Below are 15,352 nucleotides of genomic sequence, written 5' to 3' on the forward strand. Positions count from 1 at the left end.
TTCTCAGGAGCACCTCTCCCCTCTCCGCCTGGAGCTCTTCTCACCCCCGCAGGCATCTTGTCTGTGTGAGGGGCCGCCTGTCTGAGACGGAGCCAACCTGGAGGAGTAGACCAAGGGATGCAGGGAGACCAGGACTGAGCTGGAACCTCAGCCAGGCGGTCAGGGGACAATGATACCCTTTTGTCTGGAGTCTGGTTGAGCTGGGTTTCCATAACTGGTAACAGAAAGGACACAATAGAGTAAGAAAAAAAATGTTCTAACCTTACTGTTTACTTTAGGCTGGCCTTGCAGGGACCCCAAAATGTGAGTACATAGGGAGGAGGGGAGGCAGCGTGGGCCAGAATTTCGCACAGTCATTCCCCCGCCAGGAGGGCTGGGGCCTGCCTTTCTCTCTCCGCCTGGATGGCCGGGTCATTATGGCTGCCCTATGACAGAAGGGCCTGGATCAATGACTCCTCCCGCCCCCGGGGGGGGGGTGCTTATTTTTTTCTGAGTCTTGGTTAAATTTCTGATGTGAGCGGTGCCCGGCTCACCTGGGGAGTGACATTTTAGTTCCAGAGGGTCTGTGGACCTAGGCTTCCTGAGGGGTCTGTCCACCCATCCTGCAGGGAGATGAAGCACCCAGGGACAGAGACACTGCACAGATTTGGAGCAGCGGGGACTGCGGCGGCCCCTCCCGGGCACCCCCTCCACCGTCTGCCTGGGCAGAGTCCAGTAAGGGCCCCTTCCTGCCCTGTGTAAGCCTGAGTCTATCACAGAGCAGAGGCTGCTTGCATGTCCCACCACCACACCACTTACAGGACCAGGCGTCTCCTACCCTACCGGGGTCTTCGTCTGCTGTCCTGGCGCCCCCCTGCCAGCAGCCCCACCTTGGCAGCACTGGCCTGTCCCCTGCAGTACCATTTGTTGCTTGTCAGAACAATGCACCAATGACCAACCCTACCTCAGACAGAGTGTTGGGTACAAATGGAGTGAGGACCTGGTGTGCACAGGGGGGAGGCAAGCTTCAGGTGATGCGCTGGGGGCGGGCAGGTGGGCTGACCTCCAGACCCCAGTGTGTGGGTCTGTGGACAAGGCCCTCGGTCAGGAACAACCTCTGGGGTGGGACCCAAGCAGCTCATGTTCTTAAGCAGTAATTCTTTCAGCCTGCTTCTTCGGAGGGAAGGCACCTGTGCCTAGATGGACACAGGGATGTCGGAGTGGTGGATGAGGCTGGATTTCCTCCACATCATGTTCTACCAGCCTCTTTGCCCATAGCCGCCCAGAAGGCATGCCGTCAAAGGCCCCTCATTAGGCCTCTCTCAGCAGGCAAACAAATACCATTAATCTTGTAGCATGAGTGAGCACATTCACCTGAGCAAGCAAGAGAATTAATGTTATGTCAATAGGAAATCAGTATTTACCTCTGGCCTTTACATCTTCCCTTTGCTACAAAAGCCCAGGAAGGATCAGCCCGAAGGCAGAACCACAATCAGAGGGGAGAAAAACAAAACACCACACCGCAGGTGCCCTGCTGGGGGTGGGCTGGGGAGGGGTTGCAGGGTGACAGTGGGGGAGCCTGCTGAGGGTGGGCTCCCTGGTCAGGGGCTGGGCCCTGCCCCACACAAGGTGAGTGGTGACCTCAGCACATTGCGGGCCGAGGTTCCCTCTGACTGCGAACCCTGCGGAGCTGTGCCCTCCCCATCCCATGTGGACACGCAAAGGTGGCCGCAGGGACTCATTTTTCCTTCTGGACACATGGCTCTGCTCTCTCACCAGGCAGCCCGGGCACCAGGCTGAGTGGGGCAATGTTATCGACAGAGCTAGCTGATGTTGGGTGAGCACCTACTAAGTGCCAGGCGGTGGGTACGTGAGGGACAGACATTCCCTAAGAATCCTCAAGGAGCTTAGGATTCACTTTCTCAGATAAAGAAGACACTGCAAATTCAATAGGTTAGCCTCCAGGCCACACACACACAGGGAACCCGGCTGACGCACGGCTGGCGCTGCCTCCACCTGCCAGCACACACTTGCATACCGGAAGGGTCAGCCGCAGCTGGGGAGGTCAAGTGTAAAGGCAGGAAATCTCCGAGAAAGCCCTTCTGGGTCACTCGCCCCCCTCTCCCGCCCCCCCAGGAAAGCCTCGCGGTAGGGCAGGGGTGGCAGGGAGAGGCAGGGCCCGGCCAGCAAACAAGAGGACAGGGTGTGTGCATGCCTGTGTGACCCAGGAAAGGAACCCAGCCGGCCGATAAGACCTCTGGTTTCTAGAGCAAAGCACCAATTAAACACAATGCAGCTGTGAGCAAATAAAGGCGTCCAGAGAGAAAATCAATACTAGATTATATGCCCTAGTCCAATTGTATACCAATTAATACAGAGAGGGTGGAGTCTGGGGTGGGGGGGTTGGAGTGTGGCCACCATGTCCCCGCACCCGGCTGGGCGGGGGCTGCCGGTCCTGACTCTGCAAAGCTGTGCCAGGGATGCTGGGACACCGGTGTGAATAGTGAGGTCTGGGGAGGGTAAGAAGAGCTTCCCCTTGGTCACGTTGGCAGCTGGGTGCCACGGAGGAGGGCCTGGTGGGCGAGAGAGGCTTGGGAGGGCCCCCAGGAAGGCACACACACCTCACATGCCGACAGGCTGCTTGAATTTAAGTTGCCAAAGGGAATGTAAAGGCCTTGCTTTTGGAAAATGATAGAAAATCAGGCAGAAACAGGAAAACCAGAAAAAAAATCTCTGCCCCCAAGAAATGACATTGAAACCCCTGGTTATTCTGCCCAAGTTTTATTTAATTCAGAAAGTACAGCCAAGGAGTTAATACATGATTTTCAAGAGGGGTGATAAGAGACAGATGGCAAGGGTCTCCAGTCTGGGAGGGGGGGTTGTCCAGAACATTCGAGGGAAGGGCTTCAGGCTCATCACGAGGTCCTAGGGATGAAGCAGTGTGGCACCTGGCCACCTGCCCACAGATGGAGTTTACCAAGGTTAGCAGGCCCCCCAGCTGCAGGAGGAAATCGGGTGGAGGGCTGGGTTCCCGGCCGGAAGGCTGTTTATAGACCGTGAAGTCCTGCCCTGTGGGTTCAGGACCCGGGGTCCAGAGCAAATGTACCCTTCCACAAAAATTCCCAATGCTCTTGGAGAAGGGACCCATTGTTGTGCGGGAAGCAGCAAACAAAAGTGGAAGGAGAGGCCAACCAGTGATGCAAAGGCCATCTGCTTCCGTCTTTTCCTTCAGGAAGCCCCTGTGGCTGGAGTACCTCCTGAGCCCTGAGTATTCCGAATGCAAGCCCCAGAGGCCGAGGCCCTTTTCAAGGGGGGAGTTCTGTGGGCCAAGGACTGTTGCATGCCAAAGAAAAACGAAATTTGCTAGCCGAATATTTTTTAGACATTTTGCAAGATGCACGGCCTCCCTGACAATTTTTAATGTACTAACTGCCTGGTCCAGTGAGCTGATTAATTGGTGCTGGAGAGATCAATAAAAAACAGAAAATTAAAACAATTTTAAAGTGATTAAGTAGTTTAACACCTGTCTCCCGTCACGTCAGCACAGGAAGAAAAATAAAGCAGGTGTCGAAGGGGCCTCCTGAAGCAAGAGAAAACAGCGCCTGCCTCGGAAAAATGACAAATCACAGCCGGTGGATCAATCTGAGAGCAAGCAGCCCTTTGCCAAGCCCGCCGCTGCTGCAGTGGGGCCTGGGGACCCCAAGAGACCAGACACTTCCCTCTCGCTCCTGCAGAGCCGCTCCTCAGCTGCTGAGGGAGGAACAAGTGTCTGTTCCAAAAACAGGACAGGAGAGAGCAAGGGAGCTGAGACCATACAACCCAGACTGTGAGTGGGGTCGCATGGGAAAGCACCAGCTAACCTTCCCCTGACCTCACTTCCAGCCATTCAGAGCTGAGCCTGTACTATGTGCAGGGGTTCAAATATGACGAAAATGCATTTGGGACCTGCAGGGTCAGGGAAGGAGACATGGTGGGCGCTCTCTAGGATTACCAGATCCTCCATTCTGGAAGTTTCCAGTCTCCACTCTTGCTCCCAAGGGAGACGACCGTCCTAACCTCCATCTTCCCCGGCCTCCTGCTGCCTGGATGTATCTACAGGAGGTGCTGGTAGCCGCCGGTTGGTGGCCCAAATGCCCCTTGTCCCTCCTGTGTGCCAACCTCACTCTGCCTCACCACCCCGCCACCAGCACTATAATGGAAGCTGCTCAGCAAGTCACTGGTTTCCTATAGTTTAATGTATTTAACTCTAAATCACCGAAGGTAAGCTCATGAAGTGCAAGAAACCCTAAGCTGATCCTTCAACATCCCTACCAAAGTCCCAATAACAGAGTGGTGGACAGGGGAAATGCGGTGAGAATTAGTGGAGGGAGGGGGTAATACCCCAAGAGAGGCATTTCACAAGTTTTACCTTGAAAATGGACTTGAATTTTGCACGTATAGAATGCAAAATACACTCAGTGTAACTTGTGTTCTAGAAAGCTGCATGCCATGCTTCCCAGCCTGGGCCCCCTGCCCAGCGGAGGTGCTTGTGGGGGTGGGGCTTGGGCCCCAGGCACAGGCTCAGCGCTCCTTGGACGGGAAGCCGGGGCTCCTGGCCCACCTCCTGCGCATGGGGCCAGAAAGGGCCACCCCCCTGAAGACCTGCGTCCATACCCACCTGCTTGGGTACAGTCACACGTTTCTTTTCCTGCTCTCCAGCTCCCTGTTCACCTCCAAGGTTCCTGATCCCCAGCTTTTACCCCCACGACCAGGACAGAAAAGGAACTCCAACCAACAACAGAGAAACTTTGCAGATGTAAAAATTATATGTTTGCAAAATCACAAACTTTTCAAAAATGTAAAAAAATTATTTTTAAACAATTTCAAATGTTATTTAAAACTTTTAAAAACATGAAATGTTTAAAAACATGAAAGCCCTCAGCTGAATTTACTAGCCATCCCTATTTCAAAAGCCCTTCTCCTGTCAGCCCCCGTCGCACTGAATGTGAATGGGACGGAGGTCAGCGGCAGTCCCAGGACGGGCAGGGTCAAGGGGTTCTACCTTACTAGCCAGACTTCCAGTAAAACATCTTACTAGCCAGGCAGTTTCCTCTGGGCTGAGAGTTCGTTCTATATTCAGTCCTTTGGGGCCATATTAGTCTCCAGAAAAACTTGTCAAACCGTGTACAGCAAATTTTATGCCAATGGCAATCACAAAAAAGACCCAATCATCAGCCATTGGCCCACTTTTTATAACCCATACAGCCACATTCCACATAAAATAGAAATCATCCTTTGGCAGGCATTTCCTGCCACCATGACATTGGTGATTTAGCCAGGAAGGAAGCTAAAAGATCCTTAGTCCAACTTTTCTCACGGATCCCACCTGTTTGCTGAGGGCTGGGTGCCTGGAGGGCCGCTCCAGGCTGCAGCGCTCAGCCCGGCCGGGGAGGAATGACCGATGGGCATGTCTGTGGCACCCCCGATGAGGCGACGGAGGGGGGCCCAGCCCGAGCGGCTCCCCACTCTCGGAAGCAAAGTTCTCACACGGCACCCTCTGGCTTGCAGCTGCTCCCCACAGGGTAAGCCTCAGACTGACGGAGATAAAGTTTCCCTGGGCCCAAGTTCCAAACTCGGCTGTTTTGTTTCTGTTAAAATGCAATTGTTTTTCTCCAGAGTGTGAGGTGACTGCTCAGCGTCAGGAAGATGTATGAAAACCTCCACTTCAATTCAGCATCCCTTTTCTCCCAGACAAACATGGTCGGATTTTAATAAATCAAAGAGCCACACTGTTTAATAAAAATTTATTGACTTACAAGTGATTATTTATCAAAAGACCATTAATAGCAGGTACTGAAATGATGTGTTACTGGGTGGTGCTGGGAGACTAATAGGAAATCAATGCAGCCGGCCAGCCAGAATGCATATGAGAAGCCCACCCCGCTGGCAGCTAGCGCAATCTCACCAGCAAAATACACCAGACGCTACCCCTGGTGCAATGAAAAGTTCCCCCTTTTTATTTATCGTTTACAAATGAAATGATCAATACTTTTAATCTAGAGCAAAATTTATTAACTTTCCCATCGGAGAGAGACATATTGACTGGGGGGAGAAGGGGTGTTGGTGCAATGGAAGATGGATGCCTGGACGGTCTCTCAACCTGTGCAGGAGCCAGTGGGATGCCCTTCCCACCCCGTGGACAGGCGAGCGTGGCTGGAGAAATCGAGTCCTGCCACCCAAGAGGCACAGCAGTGGATGGGGCCTCTGGGGCAGTGGAACCTCATGGGTCAGGAACACAGGAGGCATCATCCCACAGACCACTGGGTTTTTGGTCAATTCCAGGAAGGGAATGGCAGGATTGATAGACCCGGAGCACTTGCGCCAAACAGGGTTCGCACCCAGCGTGGGCACAGGGCTGCTGAGCACTGAACAGGACAGGGCCGGCAGACTCCTGTCTCTGTCTGGCCCGGGCTGTCAGGGCTCTGTGGGGCTCTCCCCACCACCTCACACTGAGCCTTTAACCTGTGAAGGGAAGTCACAGGGAGGGGGCTCAGCCATGGAAAAGAATCAAGTTCCAGAGTTGGTTCTGTCCAAGGGCATCCTCTTAAATGGCTTCCTCAAGCTTAGAGGCTGAGCTTCTGGCCTGGCTGACAGCTTTCTACTAAGCTTCTTGTCAGGGGAATTTGACTAGCCTTTTAGAAAGCTCCTTTTCTAACTAGCTGGAAAAGAAAATCTGTTCAAGTCTTTCCAGGATCCACAACCAAACCCACCCAGCCCCAAACCACCTAAAACCCTGGACTCCCCCTTATGCACAGGACACCCTCTCATGGGCTGGTATTTCACTAGCCTTGGTGTTGGATTCAAAGTGATTTAGAGCTTACAACCAAGGTTTGCATATGGGTTTACGAAGTACAGAAATTAAGGTGGAAAGGGCCTTAGACGGCATCTGCCCAAGTCCTTATAGATCAGGAAATAGAGAGATAAAGTCCTAACAGCCAATGAGCGGTGGGCTTGGTGGAATGGGAAGCTGCTGTGCTCATCGTAATGCCATTTGGTTTTATTCCGAGACGGTCCTCGGGGCTGCTGGCATCAAAAGCGTGGGTGTATGTTGGGCCTGACATTCTCTTATATGTTTCCTGTCCTTACTCCTAAGTGGTGTGAAGTTTTACCCCCAAGAATAACTCAGTTATCCCAAAGCAAATTATCTTTCACTTGAGTCAGGGGCCTGTAGGGCCCTAATTAAATAGGACGGAGCAGCCCAGTGAGTGTGTGCACTTGAAACGGCACTAGATAAAAACAGCAGATTTCTCTTTTGGGGTGCAGTTCACATCCCTTCACCGAGCAGAAGAGTAAAGCCATCACTGCTCAGTCTCCCCTGGTATCTCCCTCCACAGCGAAGACTCTAAACCAGGTCCTTGCCATCACCCTGCAATGTTACCAGCAGTAGACATTTGCTGAACAGTGTGAGAAAATTAAAATATTTTTAAAATATCTCTGAAAACCATGAGGTAAACATACTAAACAGCAGAAAACTTTTTTTTAAAGGGAACTTGATCTTCAGGACCAATTTTTAAAGATCATTCCAGATAGCTTTTCAGCACTGTTGATAAAGCCTCCTGTAAAGGCTGAAAGAAAAAAGTTTATCTCAAACATTTTGCAAAACAGTTCGTAAGAGGCTGTTCCTTACTTTCCTAATAGTGTTTTTGAGAGAAAACAGACTTTATCACGGGTTAGCAGCAGGGCTGGCAGGCATGATGGCCCTTCAGAGAGGAACAGTAACGGGGACAGTCTGGGCGAGGGTCAGACGAAGGGCAGGTAAGACAAAGAGCTCTCTGAGCTGGGGCCTGAGGAGCAGGCTGAACGCCCCAGCCCCACCCTGCAGGCCGGGGGGGCTGCCTTGGAGAGGTGACACCGTGGCTGGTGCCAAATCCCCAACAGTGTCAGGCTGTGTCACGCGGGAGCAAGGGTGGGAGGGTCAGGCAGATGGACAAATGGGGGTGGGAACGAGGCCATGCTGCTCTGGGGGATTTGAAATTGGTGGGCTCTGGAAGCAAGAACCGGTGAGGGCTGCCTGGCTTTGGACAGGCCTGTCATGTCCACAGGTGGCCCACCGAATGGCCACCTGCCCGTTCCGTCACCCTTGCTGACCCTCCCGCGCCCTTGAATTTCCTCGCTGCCTCTCTGCACTTACAGCCGGACAGCCCCTGCCATCCCCCCTCTCTCTCCACCTCCAGCCCAATGGCGCCCATGGATTTCTGTGGGGAAATCCTCTCTGTGCTGGAAAATCTACATTAACCGACAGGTAAGCACACATCTGAGGAGAAGTAAACTCTCCCGAGCGTTGTTATTCCTCATTCCAGAGTCAGGTGAATCTCCTGTAGCCCCGGGGTTGTGTTCACATCAGAGTGGAGACATGGATTTTTTTTGACACACACTGCTTGGGACTATTCTAGGAGAGAAAGAGTGAAGGGAAAAGCCCCTCAATTGGTTCACCTTCAAAGACACTTTTATTTACTCACAGAAACAAACGCAAAGCCTGAGCAGCAGCCTGGGACGTGCGCTCAGACCCTGCCACATGGCGGCCCTGCACTTGGAACGCTCATCCTTCATTCAGACCAGCACCGCAGGCCCCACAACAACCCGGTGAGGTAGGCACAGCCCCTCCCCGCCTGATCCGGGTTACAGATGGGGAAACCGAGGCACATGTAACAGAGAGCAAAGTCACATGGGCGTCCAGGGTCAGCACTGGAGTTTGAGCGCAAACTGACCCCTGGTGTCCCACACTGGCAACGAGTCCACCTCACTGCTGCCCAGCCCCTCAGGTGACCGCACGGGCAGGAGTGTGAGTGCAGAAAACCTCACTTTGCTGGCAGCCCCTGCAGGCAAGTTTTCTTTTCATCATCTCTGCAGGGTCCCAAGCAGGGGGGTGACGTGTAGGCGGAAGTAAGCCACACTGCCTGGGCAGTGCCTCTGTTGCTGGGCGGGCGGCTTTCCCAGCAAAGGCCCTGGCGGGTGGGCATCCGTAACAGACTAACCTCCTAACGTCAGAGCATGGAGTAGAGCCAACCTTCCCTACACTCAGCCCCACACCCGCCCAAGTGGAGAGCTGACTTTAATGGTATTCCTCCAGCGGACATGTCATACAAGAAACAAGAAGGCATCTCGTCCTGGGCACAGCGCCCAGCAGCGGTCGCTTCTGATGGCTGGCCCAGGAACCTGGGGTGGCTCTGAGGAGGCTAGGGTCCTGGGATGCACAGCAGCGTGAACACAAGCCCTGAGGTCCAGAAAGGGTGGCTCCAGCCACACCACACGGGCTCAGGACCGGCTCCTGTCCTCCTGGTTGCCGACGATCATCTTGCTATAGAGCTTCTGCTGCTCCTCCTTGAATGTGTCCTTCACCTTCTCCCTCTTCAGACCACCATCCCTGAAGAGAGAAAGGTGGCACATAAGCGGGCTTCCCATCTGCCCTGGCACCCCAGCTGTGTGCCGCGCTGCTCGGAAGCCAGGACAAAGCTGCCAGGAACAAACGCACTCCCAGCTCTCTCCGCCTGAAGCCTCGCTCTCACCCCGGGGCCAGGGTTCACTCCTTTTAGTCAAGGTGCTTCCTAACGTCAAAAACCCACCATGGGGTTTAAAATTCTCTCTGCTCAAACATCATCCTCACCTTACGAAAAATAAAGAAGATTTTCTGGCATTATGGAAGGCGAGCCATGCTTTAAGAAATATTGAGGCTTAAAAGGCATCTGTAAAACTCATCTGTGAAATAAAATCTGTAAAATTCAGAATTGTACAATTTAAATCCAAATTCATGCACACATGACACAGGGAAGTACAAGTTCTTACTGCCCCTGTGTCTGAGGGATGGTACCAAAGGGAGCCCAGGTGACCGGAGTTTGGGCTACACAGCCCGCACCGCCCTCCAACACATCCAAAAAGACCCCTTGTGAATGTGGACCTGCCTCTTCTAAGGCCACTCCTACCTGTCACCCAACGCCTCGCCTACACCCTAGAATACCATCCCCTGGTGACTTAATGAGACCCCGAGCCCACCTCCAGCCTTTCTGCCACCCTTTCCTTCTCCTGGGTTTGGAGGGGGTAGTGGTGAGAAGCCTCAGCTGAGTGCCATCACTTGGAGGCCCCACAGCTGCCGCGGCCTGGGAAATCTGCAGCACAGGACCTCCCCCGTCCCTGTCAGGCCCCAGCCACAGGGAGCACGGACAGTGGTTAAACATCGCAGTTCTGGAAGCCTGTCCAACCCGAGTTCAGAATCGCCCAAGTGCTTATTCTGTGACCTTGAAAAAGTTACTTCACCTCCCTGGGTATCAGTCTCATCAGTGGACCGGAAGAGTTGTTTTCGTGCTCACGGGCTGCTGAGTGGAGGGAACGAGGTGGCAGAGAGCAGCGCTGTGCCTGTCACACGGCAAGTGCTCAGTGCAGGTGAGCATGTTTAGGAAGTCCAGACCCGAGGGCCATAGCGAGCCACATGTCAGTTTAAAATCTGACATTCTACACTTTCTTTTCCCATAGTGCCCACTTCAGTCAAATGCCCTCTGCAGCAGACCCCTGCACTCAAGCTAAGGGCCCTAGAGGGTGGAACAGTTTCATTTATTCAATCCAATTATCTGCTATTTGGAGTATAACTGTCACATACTGAACGAGGGTCTTAAGCCATGGCCCCTGGAATAAATCTAGTTGGACCTGTTTTTATGAATAACGTTTTATTGGGACACAGATGTGCTCATTGTTTATGTATCGTCTCTGGTTGCTTTCACACTATAATGGCAGTTAAGCAAATCCAACAGAGGATCCAACATGGCCCACAAACCATGAAATATTTACTGAGTCTTTACAGGTTGCCACCTCTCTAGTGGGTAACACACTAAACACAATGAAACTTTTGCCTTTCTAAATGGTCCAGTTTTTCCAAACCCCCAAATCAGAGAGACCAGTACTCCGATGAAATTTCCAGATCAGCACCAGGTCAGCCCTACCTAGAGACAGGGATAGTTTGGGGCTCTGGTAAACTAGCACAAACCCCAGGGGGGGTACACAGAAACCCAAAGCTTCAGTGCAAGCATCCTGGGCTCCAGGACCCCTGAGCTCCAGGCGGTGTAGGGCACTCCTGAGCTGAAGGGGGAGAAAGGAGGCAAACTGCTCACTTCCCAGTGCCGGGGGGCTTAATTCTGCACACCAGGGAGAGGTGGGCTCTTTGTAAACGGAGTCAGTGACTCAGCAGCCGCTTTAGAAATTCAGGTCCTCCTAGATTCGGCTGATACAATCTGGCTCTGACTCACCACAGCAGGTCCACGAGCCCCCCCTGTCTGGCAATGGCGGATTTCACCCTATTTGCAAACTGGACAGCATCTTCGTCAGTCTGTAAGAATAAATGAGACCACTCAGCACAGGCTCACGGCCACACAGAGGTTAACTGACGGACTGTGCGCAGTGTGGGGACCTACCTCTCTGGTCATGGGAGGCAGGTACCACACGCTGCAGACAATGGCCCAGCTGGTCATCATCCTCAGCAGGTAGGTCACCATTCCGTATTTGCTGCTGTTCCAGAAGGCATCACCGAATTGGGGATCATACTGAAAATCAAGGGAGGGCTGGATGGTAGGAGTCAGCAGTTCTAACAATGTGTGGGTGTCACAGCCACCTCCTTAACGCAGCCCTGGAGCAGCCTCAGTATGAGAACACCGGGCCCTGGGCAGTGCTGACCTCCAGCAACAGGCACCCCCACCTGACTGACCCAGGACTGCTGTGCGTGTGAGGGAGGACACGCTCACAGCCCCCTCAGATGTCCTCCCTCAGTGACTGGTTCCGCAGCTTACTCACACACAGGTGTACGTAGCTAACGTTTCCCAGCATACCCCAAAACAGAGGGAACAGGGTGACATGCTCCCATACACCCATCCCCCGGGTCCAGCATCTCACCAGCTGCCCCACTGCCCTCTCCCCCTTACAAAGCCTATCTCCAATATCATGTCATTTGCTCAGAAATATTTCTGTACCTCCCCCAAACACGTATTTTCTTACCTAACTAGCAACTTTAAAAATTCATTTCTGGTGCCCCAGACCAAGAAGAAAACATAGAAAGCTTACAATATGCTTCTGTAGTTACACTAACAGAGTGACTTAAAGTAGGAGGCCCTACTCTGATGAGATGGTGTTCATTCTAAGCGGTGTCCCCCGACAGCTCACAAGGTCACTGCCGCACAGCAGGCATGGCTGGTTCTTTCCTTTGCCAGCAACTCTAATGCAGGCCAAGGCTGGGCCTTACTGGGGCATGTGCAGCTGGAGCTGTGACCCTCATTCTCACCAAACAGAATAATTTAAGAGGCAAGTAAGCAGCGGGAAGGTGCTGGGGCAGTAATCACGTCAGGCTGACTCTCTAATTCTAGAGCAAAGACTTAGGGCTGGAGAGCTAGTCCTCCCGTAGGGCCAAGCCAGCACAGCACCAGCGCTGAAAATGCCCCTTCCCTGGGGGAGCCTGAGAAGGCCCCAGGCAGGGCTGTAGTGGGGATTCTTGCATTTGAGGGGGTGGGCTTGGGCTTGAGCTGTATGATCTTTTAGGCCTTTCAAGCCTAAACTGTATGATCCTCAGAATAGAAACTGGATAATCAAACTGAGTTGCAGATCTGACTACAGAAATGAAGACACTGAGATTTAATTATAGAAACTAAGAAATTTAGACTAACTATGGAAAGCGTAATGAGTTCACGTTCTAATAACAGAAGGAAATACAGGAAAAAAATGAGTTTTAAACAGAAGCTAATGCATATGGTGAGAAGAAAGTGTTATTACATCTTATAAAGCACTCCATGGGTAAAGATTTGTACTATGTGTGAGTCTGGTTTAGGCCTGACTCTGTTCCATGTGGGGCAGACATGTGGAGAGACAGACAAGGCAAAGGCTCAAAATAGCAATAAATTCCTCAAAACCAGATAATGGTTAGATATCTGGTGGGAATGTGGTAGCAGCCTTGAAACTGCTAAAGTTACCCAAGTTTGGTTACCATGAAGGCTTCATGGCAGCTGCAAAGTATCCGGGGAGCAGCAGTTCGTGATCACATGTGAGCTTTAGCACATCTGCCAGTGCTATGACATGGTATGTGAGAATCACATGCCTTTTTCCCTGCAGGAGGCCCTAACCGTCCAAACTGGTTCAAAGCTATGTTCCAGAGCAGGCTTCTCGGGGTGGTTCCAGACCAGGAACAGCCTAACGGCCTAGCAACCCACACTCAGCCTCCAGGTGAGCTGATGCAGCTAAGGGAGCCTGTAGCGAGCGTCTATCTAGCCTGTTCTCAATACTGGGCCCCAGTATCTGAACATGCATGATGGCACACACGAGTGCCACCCACCGCCATCCTCACACTGCTACCAGACTGTTTTCCTCCTGCTGTGCTCAGACAAGCACCTGGACAGACTACTTGGGCAGCCCTGAGCCAGAGGTCACCCACCTGACAGCCACTGCCCAGGCTCCAGCCCTGCCCTGGGGCTTTGCCCCCCTGGCGAAAGCCAGTGGCCGGGAAGCATCTACCTACCCAAGAGGAACCCTCTCCCCGCAAGGCACCAGTTGTGCCAGCCAAGGTAGAAGCAGCAAATACCTTGAAGGGACACAGAACACTCTGCAGGCAACAAGCAGCCCTTCGCAAAAGCGTGGAGACCAAATTCTAAGCCCAACTCTGACTCACATTTAGTCACCCTTTTATCCTGACTGAGATTTTCACCTAAATGCTCTTGAACATACTGACAATGGCCTGTGTTTTTTAAAAGTAATAATGGAATACAATGTACCTCTCTGAAAAATCAGATGGAAGTGAAGGTGGGGTGAGAGGAAGGACAAAGGGGAACTGCTCACCAGGCCCCCTCCTGGGCGGCTGGAACAGTCCGAGGTAAGGTCCTGACAGGTGGGCAGCACACTGGACAAGCCTTAAGACCCATTTCACTTGTATAAGCTGCTCGTGGTATCAAGATGACCCTAAATCCAAAGCAGTGCATTTTCTTCCCTAATGAGAACACTTCCACCCCATCCTCTCCAGCAAGTGCACAAATGGTTTATGAAGAGTAAGTCGGGGGAAATACACAAAGCTCATGAAAGGTCTGCATTTCCTGACCCTGGCAGTGTCGGCAAGGTGCAGGCTGGAATCGGGCCGGCCCTTGTTCCACAGATGATGAGCCACTCCCGTCCTCCTCCTCTAGCTCTCTACCCACCAGCCCAGCCCTAGGCTGCTTGACTGCAGGGCACCAGCCCGTTGACTGGTGACACCAGTTCTCCACCTTCTCTTGCGGCAACAGTGACCACACTCGTTCTCCGAGGTCTTGTACCTTGATAGCAACAGGGTAAACCGTGGCTCCAATCTCAAAACTTCCCTTTTTGAACATCATCACTGATGTATTATTGATGCAGGTTCCTAAAATGCAGGAGAGAGTAAGATGTTATTTCTTTTGGTCCTTTACCCCAGAGATCAGGATTTTAAGGAGTATGACAAAAATTCTTCTAATGTCTCTTCAAACAGGATAAATCTTTCATCTCCCTAGCTCAGGAACAACACTTAAACAAGACAATCAAAATAACCGTACTGTTTCCTATTCTCTGCCTATAGGACCATGTTCCCTGATCAACACACACAGCCTAGGTAACAGGCCAGAGACACTCAGCAGACTTGAGGGGTCTCCTAAGAACCCCACAGGAGCTGAGACTCATTGGCAATAGCACAGAAGAGGTTCCTGCAGTGCAGAAGTTCGCATACAGCACTCTTGGTCCAAGTGCTGAATTTCCCTGACGTTCAGTCCCACAACCAACTCAAGAGGCCTGACATGACTCAGTAAAAAGCGGACAAGGGAGGAGGGACTTGGTCCCAAGGCAACATCACCACTGCCCTGCACCCCCTACCCACCCACACACAGGAACTCTCTGTGGTGAGCAGCCCCTTCTTACCCTCTGGGAAGATGAGGATGGGCAGCTTGCTTTTATCCCGCACATGCTCAGTCAGTCTTTGGAACAGAGAAGTAAAACAAAGGGTCAGATACAGCCATCATCATCAAAAGGCACTTATAAATAATCCACACAGATGTCACACCACATGTATAAAAGCAAATTAACAAATATGGCCCATTGTTCACAAATCCACAATCTAAACTATCTGCGACAGGGCCTTGCAAAGAGCGCTCTCCACAAACTTCCCGACAGTTTGCGAGGCTGAACCCGTAGTCCGCCTGGCCCGACACTGTCCCTGAGAGATGCAGCAAAGGGAACTCAATGGCGGGTCACCTGTCCCTGTGGAAAATGGTCTCAGTTGAGTCCTCATTCCTCTGAATTTACTGCAAAACTTGTGCCATTACCTGCACCCGATCTACCTTTTCTGCACGCTTGGAGACAGAGCAGCACTTTG

The 15,352-nt window shown here is 52.3% G+C and overlaps 1 protein-coding gene across 2 annotated transcripts in view; it reads right to left on the bottom strand.

The window, feature by feature from the left end:
• Positions 1-8,446: 8,446 nt before the first annotated feature.
• GPAT4 (glycerol-3-phosphate acyltransferase 4) overlaps positions 8,447-15,352 on the bottom strand; it is a 53,743-nt gene continuing 46,837 nt past the window's right edge. For both annotated transcript variants that reach the window (XM_036877448.2, XM_057505222.1), the window contains 5 exons: positions 14,899-14,954; positions 14,286-14,371; positions 11,418-11,546; positions 11,253-11,332; positions 8,447-9,382 (listed from right to left, as the gene is read on the bottom strand). In XM_036877448.2, coding sequence (XP_036733343.1) covers positions 9,274-9,382; positions 11,253-11,332; positions 11,418-11,546; positions 14,286-14,371; positions 14,899-14,954 — 460 coding nt within the window. In that variant the 3' untranslated portion in view covers positions 8,447-9,273. The remainder of the gene's footprint in view (positions 9,383-11,252; positions 11,333-11,417; positions 11,547-14,285; positions 14,372-14,898; positions 14,955-15,352) is intronic.

The sequence above is a fragment of the Manis pentadactyla genome, chromosome 7 (genome assembly GCF_030020395.1).
Source record: "Manis pentadactyla isolate mManPen7 chromosome 7, mManPen7.hap1, whole genome shotgun sequence".
Classification (NCBI taxonomy): domain Eukaryota; kingdom Metazoa; phylum Chordata; class Mammalia; order Pholidota; family Manidae; genus Manis; species Manis pentadactyla.